The sequence below is a fragment of the Phyllostomus discolor genome, chromosome 5 (assembly GCF_004126475.2).
Source record: "Phyllostomus discolor isolate MPI-MPIP mPhyDis1 chromosome 5, mPhyDis1.pri.v3, whole genome shotgun sequence".
NCBI lineage: Eukaryota > Metazoa > Chordata > Mammalia > Chiroptera > Phyllostomidae > Phyllostomus > Phyllostomus discolor.
Genome location: NC_040907.2, coordinates 99,872,697 through 99,899,094, shown reverse-complemented (window position 1 = coordinate 99,899,094; position 26,398 = coordinate 99,872,697). Strand labels below are relative to the sequence as shown.

Genomic DNA, 26,398 nt, shown 5'->3' with positions numbered 1-26,398 from the left:
ATAGGCTTATTTTATGTAAATGAGTACTTATGCTTTTGTAATCTGCTTTTGTCACCCCAAAATAAGCTATCACAATATTATAGATGCCATTATAATTTTTAATGTTTATGTGTTTAGTATAAATTTATTTAAACATTTGAAGTTCAGAGAGTATGTTTCTATAGTTTAATCTTAAAATCCTAGATGTGATAATACGGGGTCAAAGGAAATACATACAGTCACATGTTGCTTAATACAATATACTTTCTCAGAAATACATTGGTGATTTCGTTGTGTAAATATCACAAGATGTACTTACACAAACCTAGATAGTATAGTCCACTATATACCTAGGCTATATGGTATAACCTGCTACTTCTAGGCTATGACATATTACTGTATTGAATGCTTTAGGCAAGTGTAACACAACAGTAAGTATTTGTGTATCTAACATATCTAAACAAAAATAGGTACAGTAATAATGTGGTATAAAATATTTAAAAATGATATACCTGCACAGGGCACTGACCAAGAATGGAGATTTCAGGTCTGGAAGTTGCTCTGGGTGAGTCACTGAGTGAGTGGTGAGTGGATGTGAAGGCCTAGGACATACTATACATTGTGATAGACTTTGTGAACACTGTAATCTTAGGCTGCACTAAATTTATAAAACATTTCTTCAATAATAAAGTTTAATAAATTAAGCTTTGCTTACTATAACATTTTTACTTTTCATAAACTAAAAAATTTTAAAACTTTTTGACTCTTGTATTAATCTTAGCTTAAACACAAACACATTGTACAGCTGCACAAAATATTTTTTGTTTATATTCTTATTCTACAAGCTTTTTTCTATTTTTTAATTTTTTATTCTATTATTAATTTTTACATTTTAAATTACTCTGTTTAAAACTAATAAACACAAAGTAGCCTAGGCCTACATAGGCTTGGGTAGGCCTAGACATTCCCCTCTTACATGAATATCTGTTGGCGTTGGGGTCCATATTTTCATACTTTTTAAGGCATTCTTTGAGGCCCGGAAAAGCGTCTGCTAAACCCTTCACTGAATTCTCTTGAGGGTTCTTTTTTTCTTCTGCAGTTTCCTTTTCTTTTGCTTCTCCTTCAGCTGTATTTTCCTATTCCAGTTCCAGCAACTCCTCAACAGTCAATTCCTTAGGAACCTGCTCTAGGAGTTCCTCAATGTCATCCTCATCTACATATAGCTTAAAATTTGTCACATTAACCAAAATCTTGTTGATTTTGGAGTCTTTGTACTACAACCTTATGATGGCTATGACACTACTGGGTGATAGGGATTTTTCAGCTCTGTCAATAATCTCATGGGATCTTCATTGTAAATGGAGTCTGTTGTTTGAAAACTCATGTGGCACACGATTATGTTTAAAATTTTAAATACATATTTCCATATTGTATTGCACATAGTTTTAAAGTGATGATTTTTTGGTTAGAGAACTCTTTTTCTTTTAGAAAAATGATTTTTGGAAAATTGTGTTAATTTGTTTCAGATATCTAAAAATACTATGCATTTATGTTTTTCACCATTTTAGCTTTTGCCAGTGATGACAGAGCAGCTACAGTGGATGCCATTTGTGAATTCCAAACTTCATGAGCCATTTTTAAAATTTATATATTGGTCTCTACGGCAACTAGAAGCTGGAACACTGGTAATTTATTAATAGGAGTCTCTTCAACTACTACTTTTTGGTATTATTTCTTGTGATTTTGTTTTTTCACTTTTGTGAGTGTGTGTGTGTGTGTGTGTGTGTGTGTTATATTTATGTATCAGGACTTCTTGCTTCCCTCGCTTCTTTTACTATTTTTTCTTCTTTCTCCTTTCACATATCTTATTTCTCAATGCCATAGATGTGATTCAATATGAAATGTTGTGTTTTCAGTTTCAGAATTGTATGAGTAAGGAGTTGTTAAAACCAACTGTCATACCCCCATTATTTAATTCATAATTTTTTATATTTTACAGAAGGTGATGAAAGTCAATGATTTCTTGTGCTTATGCCAGTAAATACACACTAGCTAAATGGGATGATGAATGTTAGGGTAACCTAATCAAAGAAAAATTGTCCAGCATCTTATAAAATGAATAGTATGTTATCTACTCAGTTAAGGGTCATTTAGTTCATTATTTGAACTAAATGATTATATATAATCATTTGTATGCATACATATATAATCATTTGTATGAATTATTCATTCCCCCCCCCCCAGTTACTATTGATAGATGCTGTTACAACTTTCATTTGGTTAAAAAAGAGATTGAATTTGTGCTCAGGCAGTTTAGTCTTGGTCCTATGGAATTGAAGAAGCACATGGCTGACCACTCATTTCAGTCCTGGTGTTTAAGTAGCACAAACCATCAGTATTGAGTAGTATGATGTTTAAATCATGTGATTATTAAGGTTAAGGAAAAATATCTTTTCTGAGGTGATATGCTAAATATTATTCCTCCATGCTGTGCATGAGTAAATACGTGAGTATTTATGCTAATGTGTGCACACACATGCCCACACAACAGAATATCATTTTTAATTTATTGGTTTTAACTGTGTCTTACCAAAGTTATATAAATGATCAGATCCGTTAATGCTACTGTCTTCTTTCTACAATGTTTTCGATTGTTATTTGAACAAGTTTATGAAAATGCATAGCTGAATGCTTGCTTTCAGCAATAAGAAGATTCGACTTAGTGAAACTTTCTCTTCCTTACAAATCTTTTTTTCATTTTCCTTTGGATAATTTTCAGTTTACTTTTTTTATTATATTTGGAGATAGGGGTTTTCTTTAGATTTTTAATTTAATTTAATTTATTTTTAGAGAGGGAAGGGAGGGAGAAAGAGAGAGAGAGAAACATCAATGTGGGGTTGCTGGGGGTCATGGCCTGCAACCCAGGCATGTACCCTGACTGAGAATTGAACCTGCGACACTTTGGTTTGCAGCCTGTGCTCAATCCACTGAGCTATGCCAGCCAGGGCTTCAGTTTACTTTTATTGTCACACTTATTATATGTTCAACATCCCACTCTGTGTGCTATTATAGACAGTACTGTGAGCCTACATCTACTTTTCTAGTGAAAAGTGGTGTTCTTACCACTCTTACATTTATTTATTCAACATTTATTGATGAGTTTTTAATATTTAATTTTAACAATTGTCTAATTGCATTTACTTTTTAAAAATTTATCTTTATTTGAGATAATTGTAGATTCCACTTGTAGTTATAAGAAATAATAGATCACTTGTAACCTTTACCTCATTTCCCACAATGGTAGAACTAGTACAATATCACAACCATGATATTACCATTGATGCAGTCAAGTTAATACAACAGTTCCATCTCCATAAAGATTCTTCATTTAAAAAATATGTATATACACTTAATTTGTTAGAGCAGGTTTAGGGTCGCAGCAGAATTGAACTCAGATATTTCTCATATATGCCCTGTCCCCAATACATACACAGCTTTGACCACTAAAAACATCCTGCACCAAAGTGGGACATTTGTTACAATCTATGAATCTACCTTGACACATCATTATTGCCCAAACTCCATAGTTTACATTAAGGTTTACTCTTGGTGTTTTATACTCTACAGTTTTTGACAAATATGTAATGGCATGCAAGCACCACTTTTCTGTTATACAGAATAATTTGATACTAAAAATAATTTGCTCTAAAAATTCTCTGTGCTCTGCCTATTCCCTATTCTTGCCTCCCTCACCTCTAACTCTTGGACCCCACTAATCCTTTGACTGTCTTCATAGCTTTTCCTTTTACAGAATGTCATATAGTTGGAATCATACACATACAGCCTTTTCAAATTGGCTTGTTTTATTTAGCAATATGCATTTAGGATTCCTTCATGTCTTTTTATGGCTTGATAGCTCATTTCTTTTCAGATCCGAATATTTCATTTCTCTATGTACCACAGTTTATGCATTCACTAAAGGCCATCTTGATTACTTCCAAGTTTTGGCAAGTGTGAATAAAGATGCTATAAACAACTATATGCAGGTTTTTGTATGGATATATTTTCAATTCCTCTGGGTAAACACCAAGGACACAATTGTTGGGTAGTACATTAACAGTATTAGTTTTTTTTTAAGAAATTGCAAACTGCCTTGTAAAGTGGCTATACCATTTTGCGTTTCTAGCAGGAATGATAGAGATTCTCTTGCTTCACATCCTCATCAGTCTTTGGTGTTGTCATATTTTGGGGTTTTAGCCATTCTATTGACATGTAGTGGTATCTCCTTGTTATTTAAATATACAATATTCTTTTTAAACTTATTTTTAAGAATATTTTATTGATTATATTATTGCAGTTGTCCAAAAATTTTTCTTCCCTTTATCCCCCACTACTCTGCCTTCCTCCCACAAGCAACAGCGCCCCCCCTCCTTAGTTCACACCCATGGGTCATACATATAGGTTCTTTGGCTTCTCTGTTTCCCATACTATTCTTAACCTCACCATGTCTATTTTGTACCTACCATTTATGGTAGTTTATTCCCTGTACTGTTCCCCCATTCTCCCCCTCTCCCTCACGGCTGATAACCTTCCATGTGACCTCCATTTCTGTGATTCTGCTCCTGTTGTAGTTGTTTGCTTAGTTTGTTTTTCTTTTAGTTTTCTCTTGGGTTTAGTCGTTGATAGTTATGAGTTTGTTGTCATTTTACAGTTCATATTTTTGATCCTCTTCTTTTTCTTAGATAAGTCCCTTTAAGATTTCATATAATAAAGGCTTGGTGATGATGAACTCCTTTAACTTGACATTATCTGGGAAGCATTTTATCTGCTTTTCCATTCTAAATGATAGCTTTGGGAGATAGAGTAATCTTGGATGTAGGTCCTTGCCTTTCATGACTTTGAATACTTTTTTCCAGCCCCTTCTTGCCTGCAAAGTTTCTTTTGAGAAATCAGCTGACAGTCATATGGGAACTCCTTTGTAGGTAACTCTTTCCTTTGCTCTTGCGGCTTTTAAGATTCTCTCCTTAGCTTTAATCTTGGGTAATGTAATTATGATGTGCCTTGGTGTGTGCTTCCTTGGATCCAACTTTTTTGGGACTCCCTGAGCTTCCTGGACTTTCTGGAAGTCTATTTCCTTTGCCAGATTGGAGGGTTCTCCTTTATTATTTGTTCAAATAAGTTTTCAATTTCTTGCTCTTGTTCTTCTCCTTCTGGCACCCATATGATTCAGATGTTGTAATGTTTAAAGTTGTCCCAGTAGTTCCTACTCCTCTCCTCATTCTTTTAAATTCTTGTTTTTTCATTCTGTTCTGGTTGAATGTTTATTTCTTCCTTCTGGCCCACATTGATTTGAGTCCCAGTTTCCTTCCCTTCACTGTTGGTTCCCTCAACATTTTGTTTTATTTCATTTTGCATAGCTTTCACTTCTTCCTCTCTTTTGCGACCATACTCAACCATTTCTGTGATGAGCATCCTGATTACTAGTGGTTTGAACTCTGCATCTCATAGGTTGGCTCTCTCTTCATCACCTAGTTGTAGTTTTGGAGCTTTGATCTCTGCTTTCATTTGGGCCATTTTTTTTTTTGTCTTGGTATGCCTGTTATACTCTAAAGGGGCAGATCCTTAGGTGTTTGCCAGGGTAGGGCAACCCACATCCCTGTGTGGTGAAGCTGTGTGTGGGGGAGGGATCTGAAAAGGAACAATGACACTTGTTCAGCTCTTGGCCAGCTTTCAGTCACTTCCCCAACTACCCACAAGCAAATTGGGCCCTTCTGGTCCTGATTTCCAGGTGGGAGGGTTTGTGTATGTTCTAGGACCTGGTAGATCTCTCCGACGAACTCTCCTGTGAGGCTGGGAGTTTCTCCCACATCCACAATTCCCACAGGTTTTTACAGCCAGAGATATTGAGGCTTTTCCTCTCTTACTGGAACCCTGGGTTGTGTAGGCTACCCCTTTCCCCAGTTGTTCCTCCCAGTTTATCTGCATGCAAATGTGGGACCCCTGGCCAATCCACTAGGTGCTACCTTGCCATGCATCCTTTCCTCTCTGGCTGCCAGTCTCCACCCCTCCTACCACTCTGAATGAATGTTTCTTCTTTAACTCCTTGGTTGTCGGACTTCCATACAGTTTGATTTTCTGTCAGTTCTGGTTGTTTTTTGTTTTTAAATTTGTTGTTGTCTTACTTTTGGTTGTGGGAGGAGGCAAAGTATATCTATTTACACCTCCATCTTGGCCAGAAGTCCCACCTCTATGTTCATAGCAGTGCTATTTACAATAGCCAAGTGCTAGAAACAGCCTAAATGTCCATCAGTAAATGGATCAAAAAACTGTGGTACGTTTATGCAATGGAATACTATGCAACAAGAAGAATGAAGGAACTCCTACCATTTGTGATAGCTTGGATGGAACTGGAAAGCATTATGCTAAGTGAAATAAGCCAGGCGGTGAGAGACAAATACCATATGATCCCCCTTATAAGTGGAACCTAGTCTATAAAACAGACATGTGAGCAAAATAGAAACAGACATAGAAATAAAGAAACAAACTGATAGTTTCCAGAGGGGGTGGGGAGGGGGGCAATGGGAGAAAGAGGGAAAGAGTTAAGGAACATGTATAAAGGACAAATGGGCAAAGACAAGGGGTGGGTAGGAGGATTGAATGTGGTAGATGGGGGAGAGTAGGGCGGGGGAGAGTAATGCAGGAAAAAATATGAGGACAACTGTAACTGAACAACAATTAATTTTTTTAAAAAAGCCTCTTTTGGAGACCCTAACCCTAGCTACTGCCCAGCTTTCCACACACTCCAACTCTAGCAAGTCCAGAGTCTATCTCAGTCACAGCCATTTGCAGCCCACCTCTTCTCCCAGTTCTGGGTTCCATCAGGATCTCCCACACTCTCTGGAACTTTCCTGGCCTGAGACCACCTCTCCTGCCCCTCCTCCCCTCAGTTTGTGCACTGCCAGCAGTGTGTGTGTGCCTTTGTGCCTTCTCCCCTTCACCCCTTCCCTCTCCCCCTGACCCTTCCAACCCTCCCCCCGCCCCTGGAAACTTTGTTTGTTGAAGTCTCTATTGGGGTGGGGTTGAGATTTGCCTGCCCTGGGAGGGGAGGCAGCTGCTAGGCTGCAATCACTGACCCAGCTCTCCAATACTTTTCCTGGGGCAGGCTTGCTTTCTGGCACCATGCCAGGGGACTTTCTCCATCTGCCTGTAAAACCTCCTTACCTGTTTTGAAGTGTCCTTTGCACACTGGCTTCCAAACTTTATATCAGTTAAGATTCTGTTGGTTCACTTTGTCTTTCAAAAGATCACCAAGTGTCCCTGTTGGGAGCACGAGCAAGTGGGTGCAGCTCCCATCTACTTCACCACCATCTTCCCTCCTGTACATGCTTTTAAAATCAAGTTTAGTTCATCTTTATTCCTATTATTCTGAGTTTTTATTATGAATGGCTATTGATTTTTTCATTTACTTTTTTTTGCACTTACTGACACGGTTATGATTTTTTTTCTTTAACCTGATAATGTGATACACTACATTTATTGACTTGAAATATTGAAACTTCCATGCATTCCTAAAATAAACCTCTCTTGGCTGTGTTGTATAGTTCTTTTTAAATTTGCTGAATTCTGTTTTGTAATGTTTTGTTAAGGAGTTTTGTGTCTATTCATTATAGATATTGGTCTGTAGTTTTCTCTAGGTAATTCGTATAGGTGATTTGTAGTAGTTCCTGCTTTTCAAGGAATTGAACTATTTTGTCTAAGATGTCAAATATATATATTTGTAGAGTTATTATCCTTTTGATATCTTCAGTATTTGTGGTGATACCCCTGTTTCATTTCCAGTATTGATAATTTGTGTCAATTTTCCTGATCTCTTTTTCTTTTTTTCCAGAAGTTTGTCTGTTTGTGTTGATTTCTTTTTCAAAGGATCATCTGTTTCATTATTTTTCCATTTTCAATTTTATCTTTTAAATTTATTATTTCTTTCCTTCTGCTTGCTTTGTATTTACTTTCATCTCGTTTTTTTTTGGGGGGGGGGCGGGGAATTTAAGCCATTTCATTTTATTTTCTCCCTTTATTTATTTACAATTTTTAAAATGTTTTTCAAATACAATTTTTTGCCTCCCCCACCCACCCCTTCCTACCACCCCAGACCTCCCTACCTCCCTCCCCCATTTCCATTCCCCACCCTTGTTGTTGTCCATATGTCCTTTATAATTGTTCCTGTAAACCCTTCACCCTTTTCTTCTTTATCCCCTCCCCTCTTCCTTCGGATCACAGTCAGCCTTTTCTCAATGTGAGTGTTCTTGGCTATACTTTGCTTGCTTATTCGTTTTGTTGATTAGGTTCCTGTTAATGGTGAGATCATATGGTGTTTGTCTTTTATCACCTGGCTTATTTCACTTGGCATAATGCTCCCCAGTTCCATCCATGCTGTTGCAAAGGATAGGAGCTCCTTTCTTTCTGCTGCATAGAATTCCATTGTGTAGATGTACCATAGTTTTTCGATCCATTTATTTACTGATGGGTACTTGGGTTGCTTCTAGCACTTGGCTATTGTAAATTGTGCTGCTATGAACATTGGGGTGCATAAGTTCTTTTGGATTGGTGTTTCAGGGTCCTTAGGATATTATCCTAGCAGTGGAATTGCCAGGTCAAAATGCAATTCCATTTTTAGTTTTCTAAGGAAATTCCATACGGTTTTCCATAGTGATTGCACAAGTCTGCAATCCCACCAACAGTGCACTAGAGTTTCATTTTCTCCACACCCTCTCCAACACTTGTTCATTGTTTTGTTTATGATGGCCATTCTGACTGGTGTGAAGTGGTATCTCATTGTGGTTTTAACTTGCATCTCTGATAGCTAGCAATACTGAGCATCCTTTTATATGTCTCTGGGTCCCCTATATGTCCTCCTTGGAGAAGTGTCTGTTCAAGTTCTTTACCCATTTTTTAATTAGGTTTCTTATCTTCCTAGAGTGGATTCGTGTGAGTTCTTTACATATTTCGGAGATCATACACTTGTCTGAGGGATGATTGACAAATATGTTTTCCCGTATAGTTGGTTCTCTTTTGATTTTAATGCTGTTTCCTTTAGCTGTGCAGAAGCTTTTTATTTTGATGAGATCCCATTTGTTTATTCTTTCCTTTATGTCCCTTGCTCTAGGTGACATATCAGTGAAAATGTTGCTCCGTCAAATATATCAGATTTTCCTGCCTATGTTCTTCTCTAGGACCTTAATGGTGTCAAGACTTATATTTAAGTATTTTATGAACCTTGAATTTATTTGTGTATATGGTGTAAGTTGGTGGTCAAGTCTTATTTTTAGCGTGTAGCTGTCCAGTTCTCCCAACACCATTTGTTGAAGACGCTATCTTTGCTCCATTTTATGTTACTGGCCCCTTTGTCAAATATTAATTGACTGTAGAGACTTGGGTTTATTTTTGGACTCTCCATTCTGTTCCATTGGTCCCTGTGTCTGTTCTTATGCCAGTACCAGGCTGTTTTGATTGCAGTGGCCTTGTAATACATTTTGATATCCTACTTTGCTCTTCTTTCTCAAAATTGCTGCAGCTATTTGGGGTCATTTATGGTTTCATATAACTTTTTGAAGTGTTTGTTCTAGAACTGTGAAGTATGTAATTGGTGCTTTAATAGGGATTGCATTGAATCTATAAATTGCTTTGGGCAGTATGAACATTTTGATGATGTTAATTCTTCTGTTTCATGAATATGATATATGTTTCAATATGTTTGTGTCTTCCTGAATTTCTTTCTTCAGTGTTGTGTAGTTTTCTGCATACAGGTCTTTTACCTCCTTGGTTAGGTTTATTCTGAGGTATTTTATTTTTCTTTTTGCTATATCAAATTGGATTTTTTCCTCGTTTCTGTTTCTGATATTTCATTGTTGGTATACAAAAATGCCTCTGATTTCTGGATATTGACTTTGTATCCCACTGTTTTACCAAATTCATTTATTACGTTGAGTAAATTTTTTGTGGAGTGTATAGGATTTTCTGTATACACTATCATGTCATCTACAATGACAGTTTTGTTTCCTCCTTTCCAATTTGGATGCCTTTTATTTCTTTTTCTTGTCTGATTGCTTTGGCTAGGACTTCTGACACTATGTTGAATAGAAGAGGTGAAGGTGGACAACCTTGTCTTGTTCTTGATCTTAGTGAGACAGTTTTTCGTTTTTGTCCATTGAGTATGATGTTGGCAGCAGGTCTCTCCTGTATGGCCTTTATTATGTTGAGGAATGCTCCCTCTGTTCCCACTTTGCTGAGTGTTTTTATCATAAATGGGTGCTGTACCTTATCAAATCCTTTTCCCACATCTATTGATATGTTCATGTCTTTTTTTGTCTTTGTTTTTGTTAATGCAATGTATTACATTTATTGATTAGTCAGTGTTGTACCATCCTTGCATCCCTGGGACGAATCCCACCTGGTCATGGTGTATGATCATTTTAAAGTATTGCTGGATGTGATTTGCCAATATTTTATTGAGGAATTTAACGTATATGTTCATCAGTGATATTGGCCTGAAGTTTTCTTTCTTTGTTGTGTCTTTATCTAGTTTTGGAATTAGGATGATGCTGGTCTCATAAAAAGAGTTTGGGAGTCTTACATATTGTTGAATTTTTTGCAATAGTCTATGAAGGATAGGGGTTAGCTCTTCCTTAAATGCTTTGTAGAACTCTTTTGTGAAACCATCTGGTTCAGGAGTTTTTGTGTTGGGAGTTTTTTCACTACTTCTTCCATTTCATCAGCTGTTATTGGTCTGTTCAGGCTTTCTCCTTCTTCATTCAATTTTGGAAGATTATATTTTTCTAGAAATTTGTTCATTTCATCTACATTTTCAAATTTCTTGGCATATAGTTCTCTTTTCTTTTTTAAAAATATAGTTTATTAAAGCAACAAACAAGTGTTGGAAAGGTTGTGGAGAAAAGGGTACCCTAGTGCACTGTTAGTGGGACTGCAGACTGGTACAACCACTATGGAAAACAGTATGCAACTTCCTCAGAAAACTAAAAGTGGATCTGCCTTTCGAGCCAGCAATTCCACTGCTGGGACTATATCCTAAGAACACTAAAACACCAATACAAAAGAACCTTTGCACCCCGATGTTCATAGCAGCACAATTTACAATAGCTAGGTGCTGGAAGCAACCTAGATGCCCATCAGTAAATGAATGGATGAAAAAACTATGGTACATTTACACAATGGAATTCTATGCAGCAGAAAGAAAGAAGGAGCTCCTACCCTTTGCAACAGCTTGGATGGAGCTGGAAAGCATTATGCTAAGCAAAATAAGCCAGGCAGTGAAAGACAAATACCATATGATCTCACCTTTAACAGGAACTTAAACAACAAAACAAAGAAACAAGCAAAACATAACCGAAGACACTAGAATAGAGGACAGGCTGACAGTGACCAGAGGGGAGAGAAGAGGGAATTTTAAGGGAGAATTGGAAGCTTTTACAGGAACAAATTTAAAGGACACATGGGCAAAAACTAGGATGAGGGTGGTAATGGGAGGGAAGTGGGGAGGGTTGGGTGGGTGGGCTGGAATGGGAGTAAAAGGGAGAAAACTGTACTTGAACAATGATTAAAATTTAAAAAATATATAGTTTATTGATTATGCAATTACATTACTGTACAGTTTTTGTCCCATTTGCTCCCCCTTCACTCCCCTGCACCCTGTATGCCATCTCCCACCCACATTCTTCCCTTTAGTTCATGTGCATATGTCATACTTATAAGTTCTTTAGCTTCAACATTTCTCATCTATTCTTTCCCTCCCCCTATTTTCTTCCTATTCTCTATGCTACTTATTCTCTGTACCTTTTACCCTTCTCTGTTACTCCCACTCCCCTATTGTTAACCCTCCATATGATCTCCATTTCTGTAGTTCAGTTCTTTTTCTAGTTGTTTGCTTAGTTTCTTTTTATTTTTGTTTTAGGTGTGGTTGTTACTGATTGAGAGTTTGCTGTCATTTTACTATACATGCTTTTTATCTTCTCTCTCTTAGATAAATCGATCCCTTTAACATTTCATATAATGAGGGCTTGGTGATGATGAACTCCTTTAACTTGACCTTACTTGAGAAGCACTTTATCTCCCCTTCCATTCTAAATGAGAGCTTTGCCGGATAGAGCAATCTTGGATGTAGGTCCTTGCTTTTCATGACTTGGAATACTTCTTTCCAGCCCCTTCTTGCCTATAAGGTCTCTTTTTAGAAATCAGCTGACAGTCTGGTGGGTACTCCTTTGTAGGTAACTGTCTCCTTAGCTCTTGTTGCTTCTAGGATCCTCTCCTTCATTTTAATCTTGGGTAATGTAATTATGATGTGCCTTGGTGTGTGCTTCCTTGGGTCCTACTTCTTTGGGACTCTCTGAGCTTCCTGGATTTTCTGGAAGTATATTTTCTTTGCGAGATTGGAGAAGTTCTCCTTTATTATTTTTTTTTGAAATAACTTTTCCACTTGTTGCTCTTCCTCTTCTTCTTCTGGTACCCCTATAATTTGGATATTGGAATGTTTAAAGATGTCCTGGAGGATCCTAAGCCTCTCGTCATTTTTTTGAATTCTTCTTTCTTCATTCTTTTCTGTTTAGTTGTTTCTTTCTTCCTTCTGGTCCACTCCATCGATTAGAGTTCCAATTTCCTTCCCATCACTCTTGGTTCCCTGTACATTTTCCTTTATTTCACTTAGCGTTGCCTTCATTTTTTCATCTAATTTGTGATCAAATTCAACCAATTCTGTGAGCATCCTGATCACCAGTGCTTTGAATTGTACATCTGATAGGTTCTCTATCTCTTTGTTGCTTAGTTGTATTTTTTCTGGAGCTTCAATCTGTTTTTCTTGTTTGGGCAATTTTTTTGTGTGTATTGACGTGCCAGTTATGTAATGAGGGGTGGAGACTTAGGTGTTCACCAGGGCGGGGCAACGCAGTTGCTGGGTTGTGACACAGTATGTGGGGGAGCGGTCCGAAAGGGAACAATGGCACTTGCTCTGCGCTCTGCTGGATTTCAGTCACTTAGACCGCTTCCCCCAAACAGACTGGGCCCTTCTGGTTCTGATTCCCCGATGGGTGGGTTTGTATATGTTCTATGACCATATGGGTTTCTGCATCAAACTCTCCTGTGAGGCTGGGAGTTCCTCCTGGTTCCTCATCTGCCAGTGGTGTTTTTAATTGTTGTGTTGAGGCTGTATTTCCTCTTGCTGGAACCCTGGGTTGTGCAGTCTTTGTTGCTCTCCAGTTTCACCTAGGTTATCTGTGCTGGAACGTGGGACCTCCTGGTCTGGCAGCCCCCTTGTGTGCTGTGCCCCTCCACATCTGCTGCCTCTCTGGGTCCACCCACAGCTGCATTATGAGTCTGGGTCCGCTAGTTGCTGGTTTGCCAAGAGCCCTCTCTACCTGGCCACCTGACTCTGCCCCTCCTACCAGTCCGGGTGAATGTTTCTTCTTTAACTCCTTGGTTGTCCGACTTCCATACATTTCAGTTTTCTGTCAGTACTGGTTGTTTCTTTTTGTTTTTAATATGTTGTTGTCCTTATTTTGGTTGTTCAAGGAGGCACAGTGTGTCTATGTACACCTCCATCTTGGCCAGAAGTCCACTCTTGGCATATGGTTCTTCATAGTATTTTCTTACAATCTTTTGTATTTCTGTGGTATCAGTTGTAATCTCTCCTCTTTCATTTCTGATTGTGTTTATTTGAGTGTTCTCCTTTTTTTCCTGATGACCCTGCTTAAAGGCTTGTTGATTTTCTTTATTTCTACAAAGAACCAGCTCCTGTATTCATTGTTCCTTATAATTGTGCTTTTAATATCTATGTCATTTAATTCTGCTCTGATTTTGGTTATTTACTTCCTTCTACTTGTTCTGGGCTGTACTTGTTGTTCTTGTAGGCATAAGGTTAGGTTGTTTATTTGAAATGTTTCTATTTGTTTTTAGGTAGTCCTGTATAGTTAGAATTTCCCTCTCAGGATTGCCTTTGTTGTGTCCCGTAAGTTTTGGGTTATTGTTAGTTAATTTGTTTCCAGGACCTTTTTGATTTCCCCCTTGATCTCCTTCTTGACCCATTCATTGTTTAATAGCATGCTATTCAATATCCATGAGTTTGAGTGTTTTTGCGATTTTTCCTTGAGGTTGGTTTCTAGTTTCAGTCCCTTGTGGTTCAAGAAAATGCTTGTTATTTCAATTTTGTTGAATTTGTTGAGGCTTGTTTTGTGTCCTATCGTGTGGTCTATCTTTGAAAATGTTCCATGTGCACTCGAAAAGAATGTGTATTCTGGGATGAAAGGCTCTATATATATCAGTGAAGTCCATTTCATCTATGGCATTGTTCAATGCCACAATATCTTTGTTGATATTTTGTTTGGAAGATCTGTCACTGTTTGACCGCGAGGTTTTAAAATCCCCTACTATAATTGTGTTGCTGCCAATATCTTTCTTGAAGTCCTCCAAGATTTTCTTTATGTATTTCGGTGTTCCTGTGTTGGGTGCATATATATTTACAATGTTGTTGTGTTTTTGATGAATTTGTCCCTTGAGTATTATGAAATGACCTTCTGGGTCTCTTTTTATGGCTATTCTTTTGATGTTTATTTTGTCTGATATGAGTATTGCTACCCTGGCTTTTTTTCCCTGTCCGTTTGCTTGGTATATTTGTTTTCAACCCTTCATACTTTCAGTCTGTGTAGGTCTTTTGTTCTGAGGTGGGTCTCTTGTAGGCAGCATATGTGTGGGTCATGCTTTCTTATCCATTCAGCTATTTTATATCATTGGATTGGAGCATTTAATCCATTTATGTTTAAGGTTATTATTGGTAGGTACTTATTCATTGCCATTTTTTCATAGCTGTGTGCCTTTCTCTCTCACTTTCTTCCTTACTGAAAGCAGTGCCATAACATCTCTGGCAGAGCTGGTTTTTGGGAGCTATATTCTTTTAGACTTCTTTTGTCTGGGAAGCTCCTTCTTTTGCCTTCCATTTGAATTGAGGGCCTTGCTGGATAGAGTAGTCTTGCTTGCAGTCCTGTGGTTTTCAATACTTGGAATATCTGTTTCCATCTCTTCTGTCTTGGAGTGTTTCCATTGAGAAATCAGCCACTAGTCTTACTGCAGCTCCCTTGTATTGTACTTCCCTTTTTCCCTTGCCGTCTTTAAGATTCTCTTTTTTTCTTGAAATTTTGCCATTTTAATTATGATGTGTATTTAAGCAAGCCTCTTTGGGTTCCTCTTGGTTGGGACTCTCTGTGTTTCCTGGATTTGTGTGACTTTTTCTCTTATGAAATTAGGGAAGTTTTCCATTATTACTTTTTCAAATAGGTGTTGTATCCCTTGCTCTTCTTTTCTCCTTCTGGTATCTCTATTACACAGATATTGTTACATTTCATGTTGTCTTGCAGTTCCCTTATCACTTGTTGGTTTGTTCTGAGTCTCTTTTCTTTGTCTTGCTCTATCTAGAAGGTTTTTTTTACCTTGTCCTCCAGCTCACTGGTTCAATCATCTGCTTCATCCAGCCTGCTTGTCATTCCTTCAAATATGTTTTTTATTTCTGAAAGTTTATTGTTCATTTCCTGTTTTTTGTTTATAGTTTCTATTTCCTTTTTCACGCTGATGTTGATCTCACTCAGTTCCTTGTAGTTGTTTATGAGCTCTTTGAGCTACTTTATAACCATTAATTTGAATTCTATATCTGATAGGTTGGTTACCTGCGTTTCATTTATCTCTTTTAGTGGGAAGTCTTCCATTCCTTTTGATTGCATGTTCATTTTATGTGTCACCATTTTAGATGACTCTTTTTGTTTGTTTCTGTGTTTCCTGATGTTTCACTTTTTACCTGACTTTGTAGGGTGAAATTGTATGGTAGGAATTCTATGAAGTTCAGTGGTATCGTCTCTGATCTACTTAGCGGGACACTGTAGGTTTCCCCTTTCTTCTGTTTGTGTGGGCTCTCTTGTTGTAGTTGGGTTTTTACTTTTTGGTGGTTCCTTTGTTGCTATTTTTTTTTCCTCCAGCAGGTATACTGATGTTCTCAGCTCCCTATTCTTATATGTGATCAGTTGCAGGGGTAAGCAAAATGGATTAAGCCACTTTTTATAAAAGGTGAAAGAGAGATAAGATTCTTGTTAGAGGGGAGGAGGATTGCGAGCTGAATCCAGAAAACAGTGCTTGCTGAGTGATGATGAGATATAGTGAGAGTAAAGGATAGAAAGTAGATGGATTGTGTTAGAGAATAGAATTAACCACAACAATACTAATGCTCAGGGTTAAAGTGAATGGGCTAAGATCATGGAGGGTTGCTGTGTAGTATGTACAATTATATGGAACAGCAATTATTTACAGTAGTACTGGAACAACAATAATTTACAGGAAATATATGATTTGGCTAAACAGAATAGAAAGTACCTGATCAAGAGTTGGGTGTTATTGGAACATGAGTGACATGAAAGAAGGAAAATTAAAATACAATACAGAGAGAGAATAAGGAAAAACAGTCAAGCAATGCAATTAAACAGGGAAATAATTTTAGAAAAACTAAATATAAGAGATATAAAAAATACTAGTAAAATAAAAGTGGTAAAAAGTAAGTGCATGCTAATAATAATACACATACACAATAAAATGCCTGTTCTGTGGGGATAGCACAGTGACATTGTGTCAGGTTTTTGGTTTTCAGGATTAGCCTTGTGCTTCCCCTTTTGATTTGTCTCTGGGCCCTTTGTAACTGTCTTATTGTCTCACTTGGAAGAAAAAAAAAGAAGAAAAAGAAGGAAAAAAGCGGGGGTGGGAAGAAAAATGATGAAAAAAGAAAAAAAAGATAACAATAAGCCTCCTGCTGACTTTAAACCTGTTCAGTGAGTTCTGCTGGTCTTCCTAGATGCTACTGAAAAGGGGGCTGGGCTTCCTTTTTCTCCCTTCCTTTGGTTCTGAGAGGATGGGGACCAGGTTTGGGTTGCACTATTCACAGTTTCCTGGCCTCCACAGAGGTCTTCTGTGAGCTGCCAGGCTCAAATCAGCCACTCAGCTGCTCACAGCATGAGTCAATCTCTGGTGCTGAGCTCGAGACAAGTTAGGCACTTGGTGCCAGAGCTGCGGGGTGGGGGGGGGGGGGGGGGCACAGTTCCCCTCCTCCACTCACTCTGGGTGCGTGCAGTGTGAGACAGGCAGGGTGCAAGGTTCCCCACCTCTACTTACTCTGAGTGGGAGCAGTGCCAGACAGGTGGGGCACAGGGTTCAGCTCAGCTACTATGTTTGGGTGCACTGTGCGAGACTAGGGGGACACAGAGAGTTCCCTTCTGCCACTTCCTCTGGGCGAGCGTAGCTAAAATCTCCTTTGGGTTGCGCTAGCCACTGCTAGAGAGTTCCTTACAAAGCAGCTGCCCGCTGTTCTTAACAACTGCCTCGCACAGCCCCACTTTTTCTGCTACTCTGGAGGCTATCCAAGTCTGGGTCTGACACGGCTCAACTCCTTTATCTCCAGATACCGCCTGGCATCTCCATTTCTGTCGTTCCAGCATCCACAGTCCCAGGGGGTGTGTACCGCCTCTGTGTGTCTCCCACTTCATCTCTAATTCCCCCAGCGACTTTCAGCACCTAGGTCCCTCCTAGTGCCAGGCTGCCCTCCCTGCTCTGGTAGGGGAGGGAGCTGGTGCTCTAACTCTCCTCCCCATATTGTGCAGCAGGCGCGGGGCTGGGGGCCAGAGCAGCCTTGGTCCTGGTATAGATCCCAGGAACATTACCATCCCAGTGCACTCTCCTCACTGCCTGTTTTTCAGTATCCTCTGCAATTTTTTTCCTCCAAGCTTCATGTAAACTGGGATTCCATTGGCTGTTCACTCTGTTTCTAGGTGTTCCAGCTGGGCACAAGGAAAAGTGGGCTCCACTCCCACCTACTTCACTGCCATCTTCCCCTCCTCTCATCTCCTTTTTTTAGGTTGCAGAGGTGAAAAATATTATTGATTTGAGACTTTTCTTTTCTAATACATGCATTTAATGACATTTTTCTGCCAGCACTGCTTTAACTGTGGCCCATAAATTTTGATACATTGCATTTTCATTTACTTTCAATTAACTTTATTTTTAAAAAATTTTGCTTGAGACGTCCTCTTTGACCCTCCCATGTATTATTTAGAAGTTCGTTATAAGTCTTTTTGTTATCTTACTGGTTTTCTAGTTTGGTTGTATTACTGATTTTTTCTTTTTTGGCTGAAACTGTGTATTCCGCTATTGTTGTGTAGAGTGTTCTGTAAGTATGGATTAGATCCTGCTGGTTGATGGTGTTGAGTTTCATAGCCTTGCTAAGATTCTGTCTAGTTGTATCAATTGTTCAGAAAGGAATGTTGAAGTCTTCAGCTAAAATTGTGGATTTATATATTTCTGCTGTTGGGTTTTATTAGTTTTAGGCTCACATATTTTGGAACTGTTAGAACACATACATTTAGAATTATGTCTTCTTAATGGATTAACTCTTTTATCATCATATAACATCCCTTTCTGTCCCTGACAGTTTCCTTCATTTTCAGGTCCAGTCTCTGATACTACTAATATAGCCACTTCTGCTTTCATTTAATTCATCATGTCTTCTTTCATTCTTTTAATTGGTCTGCTTACATTATTATATTTGAAATGAGGTTTTTAGTAGATAGCATATAGCTAGTTTATGTTGTTAATCAACTTAATCAACTTTAACTTGTCTGTTTTAATTGGTGTACCTAGGACATTTATGGTAGGGCTTCAGTCTGTTTTTTGTTTGTTTGTTTGTTTACTGTTCTTTTTTGTCTGTTCTTCATTTCTTTGGTTTCTTTTACCTGCTTTCATCTGGGTTACTTAAACATTTTCTTAGAATTCCATTTTGAGTTATCCTTACAGCTTGAGTGTATCTGTTTGTACAGCTTTTTTAGTAATTTTTCAAGGTATTACACCATATATAAGTAACTATTACCATCTAATGGTTTTGTCATTTTAGTTCATAGAAATCTTGCCTTCCTTTAACCTCCCCCCATAATTGTGTTAATACTCTTCTAGGTATATAGAGAACCAGATTAGCAGTGTTACCATTTTTGCTTCATCTGTCAAACATGAAATTTGAGAAGGAAAGTCTGTTATACTTACCTGTATTTTGCTTATTGTTTCCTTTTTTTCTTCCTTTCTTGATTCCTGATGTTCAGTAGTCTTTCTTTTATCATTTCATTTCTGTTTATAGAACTTCCCTTTGGTAGTCTTTCGAAGTAGGTCTGCTGATGACAGATTGTTTTAGTCTTTTCTTCATCCTATAATGTCCTGATTTTCCCTTCATCCCTGAAGGGTATTTTCACTAGATATCACATTCTGGGATGACTTGTCTTTTCTTGTACTTAAAAAATGTGCCAGTTCCTTTTAGATGACTTTCATGGTTTGTGATAAGAAACCCACTGTCATTTGAATTCCTTTCCCGAAATATGTTCATTTCTCTATCACTGCTTTCAATTTTTTTCTTTTTTCTTTGGTTTTCATAATTTTGGCTATGATGTGTATTACTGATTTCTTTGGATTCATCATGTTTCTGTTTTCTTACCTTCTTCAACCTTCGGATGTGATTTTTGGTCAAGTCTGGAAAGTTTACAGTCATTATGTCTTCAAGTATTTTTTTTTTAGCTCCATGTGATTTTTTTTTTAATTCAGGATTCTGATAGACATTATTGTTAGATCTTTTGTTATAGACCTTCAGTTCTTTGGCTCTGTTTATGTTTTTTCTCAGGTTTTTCTTCTGTTGTTCAGATTGGGTAATTTCTATTGTTTTATTTTCCAGTTAACTGGTTCTTTCCTGTCTTCCCTCCATACTGCTGTTAAAGGTATCCACTGAGTTTTTAATTTTGGTTATTGTATTTTCAGTTACAAAATTTTCTTTTGATTCTTCATTATTTTCATTAGTAAGACTATTTCTTTGATAAGTTTTCCAATTTGTACTTAAAAACATAATTTCTCATTTTATCATGGTTGCTTTAAAATGATTGTCAGGTAATTCTAACATCTTTGTCATGTTGGTGTTAGTAACTTTTTTAATTCATTTTGATATCTTCCTAGTTTTTGATGTGATTAGTGAGTTTTTAATTGAAAACTGGACATTTTGATATTATGTTGTAAGATTCTGGGTCTTATTAAACATTTTGTTTTATCTGGCTTTCTTTGACACTGCTGTGGTGGAGGAAAGGGTGGGGAGGTACCTCCTCTTTATTTTCCAGTGAGGTAGAAGTCCAGATTCCCCACTAGCTCTTGATATTATCTAGGGGAGAGGGTCAGTTTTGGCCCCTTACTAGATCTTCCTGATACCTCCCTAACTAGGAGGGCTAGCAGTGCCTCATTACAACTTCCCACATGGCCTTTACTGATACCACATTATGCTTTGCTGGTCTGGATTGGGGTTGGGCCACTTTGCTGATCTTGGTGGGGGTATTTGGCTGGCACATGGTTTTGTCTGAGTTTTTTTTTTATCTTGCTATGCTACCATTTTCCTATTCTTTTGGCTAAAGAGAGCAGCCTTTTGTTGGGGCAGTTTGGCATTGTCAGGTTGCCAGCTTTCTCAGCTCCAAGTCAAGGGAATATGAGGCATCAGATAACTCAAAGAACTAAATCTTTTGGAGTCATCTTATTTGTTTTCTGTATAATGTCTAGGGATTTATGTTGTTTTTAGAGCAGGAAGACTAGGGAAAAGTACTCCTATAGCCAGAAGTGTTTTATTTTTAAAAACTTGTTATATTTTGGGGTCAGTTATTCTTGACATATTTTGCACCCTACAAAATGTGGTTTAATGCCAATGTTTTAATTCAAATTCTGGTAAAGATGAATAACCCAAGTAGAAAAATCACGTACTATACTATGAATGAAAAAGTCAGTACCCATATGATTTCAGCAAAGATTTCAGTGATTGGGTGAAGTTTCAATAACTATCAAAAATGCTATTTTTTGTGTTTTTTCCCTCTTCTGTTTCACTTAAAGGCAAATAGTATCAATATGTTATCAAAAATAAAAAGTGTACTTCCCATTTTAAAGTATAGTATAAAGCATTATAGATACTTTTGAAATAAGCAAATTTCTCCTGATCTTATCATTCTAACACAATTATTCTAAGTAGAATTTTGAAATACTTTCTTCTATCTTTTTACAGAAAGGTTTTAAAACACGTATGTGTTATCTTTTCCTAGTGATATTAAAAACTATTGACAATATATTTAAATTAGATTGCAGTGCTTGTGCCCCTTACCACCCAATTATTTTTGGCCTTTGATCCCCATAAAATCTGAACAGAAATTCTAATTCTTGTTATTCATTTTCTAAGATCAAAACTGATTTGGGTACCAATTGGTCACAAATTTTCATAGAATGGGGAAACTTATCAAACTCAGGGTTTGGAGTACTAAGTAATAATAAAGAAAAATATAAATTATTTGTATGTCTGGCAAAAGCATTCTCTCCTGCAGCAGTTTGGAATGATTTCCCTTTATTTTAGAGGTAGTTATGTGCTATTATTTCTCTTTTGCATATTTTCTTCTTTTAGTTTATTTGCCATGTTAATAATTCTAGATTCTCACCCAGTATTTTATTCTTCTGAAACTTAAACTTATCAAAATCATTGTGACATTTATAGTCATACTGAGCTCTAAGGTAGTGAGGGCATGGTCGATCACTTTATAAGCTAACACTGTAAGATATACCTGATAAGCCACTTAATACTAATGGTAGAGCAATGAACAGCCTGTAGAGTCTGTCTCTGTTACTTTGACCTCTCTGTACCAGAAATATCTCATGATCCTATCCTTTTAAACATTTTGAAATTGAATTTCACTTCTATTCCTCTAATTTTATTCTCAGCAAATTATTCTTTTCAACTTTCTAATTCTAGTAGACTGCCCATTTCTTTTAGAAAAATACATAGTCATAAGTAATTTTAAGTTGATTATAAGTTATTACTTTGCAGGCTTGCATATTTTCAACTGTTTTATATTTTTAATTAGCAAGACATAGACATCTTTAGTTCATATGTTAGACTGTATTTAAAATTATATTTTCTGAACATAAGTATACTAAGATAATACATATTTTTAACAGCATTCAACTATGACATCAACACTGAGGAGACTGGGTGAAGACATATTCAAAGGAGTAGTAACTAAGGCAATTCAGGATAATTCTTCAGAGCATTCTATGGAGAATAAACCAAAGACAGCTGCTTTCTTTAGGAGTTCCAATTTGCCATTAAGATTTTTATCAACTTTAATTGTTCTCAAAACAGTCACTCAAGGTAAGCTTTCAAATGTGCTTATTGTATAATTTTTCATAAACAACCAGGAGAATACTATATAATTGAGCAATGTTTTCATAGTCAAATATGTTTTACATTTCCAGAATGAGATTTTAAATTGTTTTATAATGGACCCTGGCTAGTGTGGCTCAGTGAGTTGAGTGCCAGTCTGTGAACCCAAAGGTCTCTGGTTTGATTCCAAGTCAGGGTACATGCTTAGGTTACAGGCCAGGTCCCCAGTTGTGGGTGTGCAAGATGCAACTGATTAATGTATCTCTTACACATCAGTGTTTCTCTCCCTCTTTTTATCCCTCCCTTCCCCTCTCTCTAAAAGTGAATAAAGTCTTAAAAATTCTTTTATAATGGTAGCACATTATAAAAACTACTTTTAATTTTTGAATTTGAGACAATAGAGGCATCAGTTAAATTGTTGTCCCTCCTAGAACGTAAGTTGATTCTTTTGTACCATGTTCTATAACAACCTTGGCTTACCACTATCACTGTGTTTACCATATAATATTGAGATTGCTCATTAATTATTTTCCACCAGAGCAGATGTAGGCAAGCTATAGCCCATTTGCCAAATCTGGCCCACTAGCTGTAAATAAAGTTTTCTTTGAACACATCCATGCTTATTTGTTGTCTGTTATCTGTGACTGCTTTTGGTGTACAACAGAGCTTAGTAGTTGGCAACGGAAACTTTATTTCCCCCAGAGCTCATAATACTGTTGTGTGGCCCCTTACAGAAAACTTTTCAATTCCTGTACTAGTTTTTAAGTTTCTTGAGGGGAAAAAAAATACCTTTATACTATTATGTCCCCTGGCACCTAGCATAGTACTTCACATATAATAGTGAATGGAAATCAATGAATTAAAAAATGTTTCAGTCAGGAACAGTGCTCCTGAGCTTGACTTGTACTGCATGCCCAGAGACGGAGTGGCTGATTTGAGTCTGGCAGCTCATAGAGGACCTGGGCCAGAAGCTGGACAACTGCAAATATTGTGGCCCAGACCTGGTCCCTCTCCTCTCAAAACCATAAGAAGGTAAAAAAGTGAAGCCCAGCCTTCCTCTTCCTGTGGCATCCAGGAAGACCAGCAGAACTCACTGAACGGGTTTAAAGTCAGCAGGAGACTTATTGTTTTCGTTCCTCTCTCTTTTTTTTCCTTTTCTTTCTTTCTCCAAGTGAGACAATAAGACATGGAGTTATGAAAGGCCTGGACACCGATCCATAGGTGGAGCACAAGGCTAACCCCCAAAACTGAGAAACTGAAACAAATGTCACTTTGCTACCCCGTAGAGCTGGCATTTTATTGTTTGTGTGTATTATTATTATTATTTCATTATTTTTACATTTTATTTTATTAGCATTTTTTAATTTCTCTTATCTTTGGTTTTCCTCATTTTATTTCTCTGTTTCATTGCATCATTTGACTGGTTTTCCTTATTTTCTCTTTATTGTATTTTAATTTTCCTTCTTCACTTTGCCTGTGTTCTAATAACACACAACTGTTGATTGGGTACTTTCTATTGTTTAGCCAAATCATATATTTCCTGTCATATTATTGTTGTTCCAGTACTATTGTAAATAATTGTTCCATACAATTGTACATACTACACAGCAACCCTCCATGATCTTAGCCCACTTCACTTCAATCCTGAGCATTATTATTATTCTGGTGAACTCTATTCTTTTTCATACTATGCTTCGTTTCTATCCTTTACTCTCACTATATCTCATCATCTAACCTTGCACAAGTGTTCTGTTTTCTGGATTCAGCTAACAATTCTCCTCCCCTCTAACAAGAGTCTTACCTCTCTTTCACCTTTTATAAAAAGTGGCTAGTTGGGTGAGATATCACAGTTAACAGCTATACTTATCCAAAGATAAGTATTCCTCTCTCTTCTCTACTTGCTGGTACTTTAAATCCCATAAAATACTCTCCTGATTTCTTAATCCATTTTGTGTACTCCCTGCCCTGATCACATACAAGAATAGGTGGGAGCTGTGAACATCAGTGTACCTGCTGGGGGAGAAAAACCACCAACAAATGAATCACCAAAAGGTAAAAACCCAAGTACAACAAGAGAGCCCACACAAACAGAAGGAAGGGCAAACCTAGAGCGTCTAGACAAGGAGATCAAAGAGACCATACCACTGAACCCTACCATAGGGTAGGAACTATTAATTCCTACCATAGAATTTTATCCTACAAAGACAGCCAACAAAATGAAACATTGGGAAGCACAGAAACAAACAAAAAAAGCGACCTAAAGTGGGGAGAAAAAAAGAATATACAATCAAAAGGAATGGGAGACTCCCCACTAGAACAGCGAAATGAAATGGAGGTAAGCAAACTATCAGATGTAGAATTCAAAGTAATGGTTATGAAGATACTCAAAGAATTCACAGAAAACTGAAAGGAACTGAGTGAGAACTACAACAGTATGAAAAAGGAAATAGAAACTATAAACAGAAAACAGAAAAAATGAAAAATAAGATCTCAGAAATAAAAAATACACTAGAAGGAATTACAAGCAGGCTGAATGTAGCAGAGGATCAAATCAGGGAACTAGAGGAAAAGGTAGAAAAAAAACACCAAGAAAGAGCAAGAAAAGGAAAAGAGACTCAGGAGAATGAAGAGGTGGTAAGGGAACTGCAAGACAACTTGAAGTAATATCCATAAAACAGAGGAAAGAGAAGAGGAGGAGCAAGGAATAGAAAACCTGTTTGAAAGAGTAATGATAGAAAACTTCCCTAATTTGATGAGAGAAAAGGCCAGACAAATCCAGGAAACAGAGAATCCCAATCAAGACAAACCCAAAGAGGCCCACTTCAAGACACATCAAAATTAAAATGACAAAATTCCAAGACAAAGAGAGAATTTAAAGGCAGGAAGTGAGAAACAGGAAGTCACATACAAGGGAGCCCCAGTAAGACTGGCAGCTGACTTCTCAATAGAAACATTCCAAGACAGAGGAAATGGCAAGAAATATTCCCAGTATTGAAAACCAAAGGCCTGCAAGCAAGACTAATCAATCTATCCAGCAAGCCCACAATTAAAATGGAAGGCCAAATAAGGATCTTCCCAGACAAAAGAAGTCTAAAAGACTACACCTTCCACAAACCAGCTATGCAAGAGATGCTAAAGGGACTGCTTTAAGAAAAGGAAGGGTGGGGGAGAGAGAGAGAAAGGAACACAGGTACGAAAAAATGGCAATGAAAAGTACCTATCAATAATAACCTTAAATGTAAATGGATTGAAAGCTCCAATCAAAAGACATAGAGTAGCTGAATGGATGAGAAATCATGACTCACACATATGCTTCTTACAGGAGACCCACCTCAGAACAAAATACCTACACAGACTGAATGTGAAGGCCTGGTAAAATATTCCAAGCAAATGGACAGGGGAAAAAAGCTGGGGTTACAATACTCACATCAGACAAAATAGACTTCAAAAAAAAAAAAAAAAGGCCAGAGAGACCAAGAAGGTCGCTTCATGAGATACTCAAGGGAGGAATCCATCAAGAAGACATCAACATTGCAAAAATATATATGCACCCAACATAGGAGCACCGAAATACATAAAAAAAAACCTTGAAGGACGTTAAGAAAGATATTGACAGCAACACAATTATCGTAGGGGATGTCAACACCCCACTATCAAAAATGGACAGATCTTCCAAACAAAATATCAACAAAGATATTGTGGCATTCAATAATGCCCTAAATCAAATGGACTTAACTGATATATATAGAGCCTTTCTGCCCAATAAGCAAAATACACATTCTTTTCAAGTGAGCATGGAACATTTTCAAAGATAGACCACATAATAGAACACAAAAGAAGCCTCAATAAATTCAAGAAAATTGAAATCATAAGAAGCATTTTTTTGAACCACAAGGGACTGAAGCTAGAAACCAACCTCAAGGAAAAATCACAAAAATACTCAAATTTGTGGAGATTGAATAGCATGCTATTAAACAATGAATGGGTTAAGAATGAAATCAAGGAAGAAATCCAAACATTTCTGGAAATAAATCAAAATGAAGTAACAATAACCCCAAACTCATGGGACACAGTGAAGGCAGTCCTGAGGGAGAAGTTCATACTGATACAGGCTTACCT

At 37.3% G+C, this 26,398-nt stretch overlaps 1 protein-coding gene across 9 annotated transcripts in view; it reads left to right on the top strand.

The window, feature by feature from the left end:
- The window catches only part of CCDC138 (coiled-coil domain containing 138), a 147,080-nt gene that overhangs the window by 71,979 nt on the left and 48,703 nt on the right, over window positions 1–26,398 (top strand). For 8 of the 9 annotated variants that reach the window (XM_036026623.1, XM_036026626.1, XM_036026620.1 and 5 more), the window contains 2 exons: window positions 1,548–1,664; window positions 22,075–22,267. In XM_036026623.1, the coding sequence (XP_035882516.1) occupies window positions 1,548–1,664; window positions 22,075–22,267 (310 nt within the window). The remainder of the gene's footprint in view (window positions 1–1,547; window positions 1,665–22,074; window positions 22,268–26,398) is intronic. The other variant, XM_036026621.1, reaches the window with a different exon arrangement.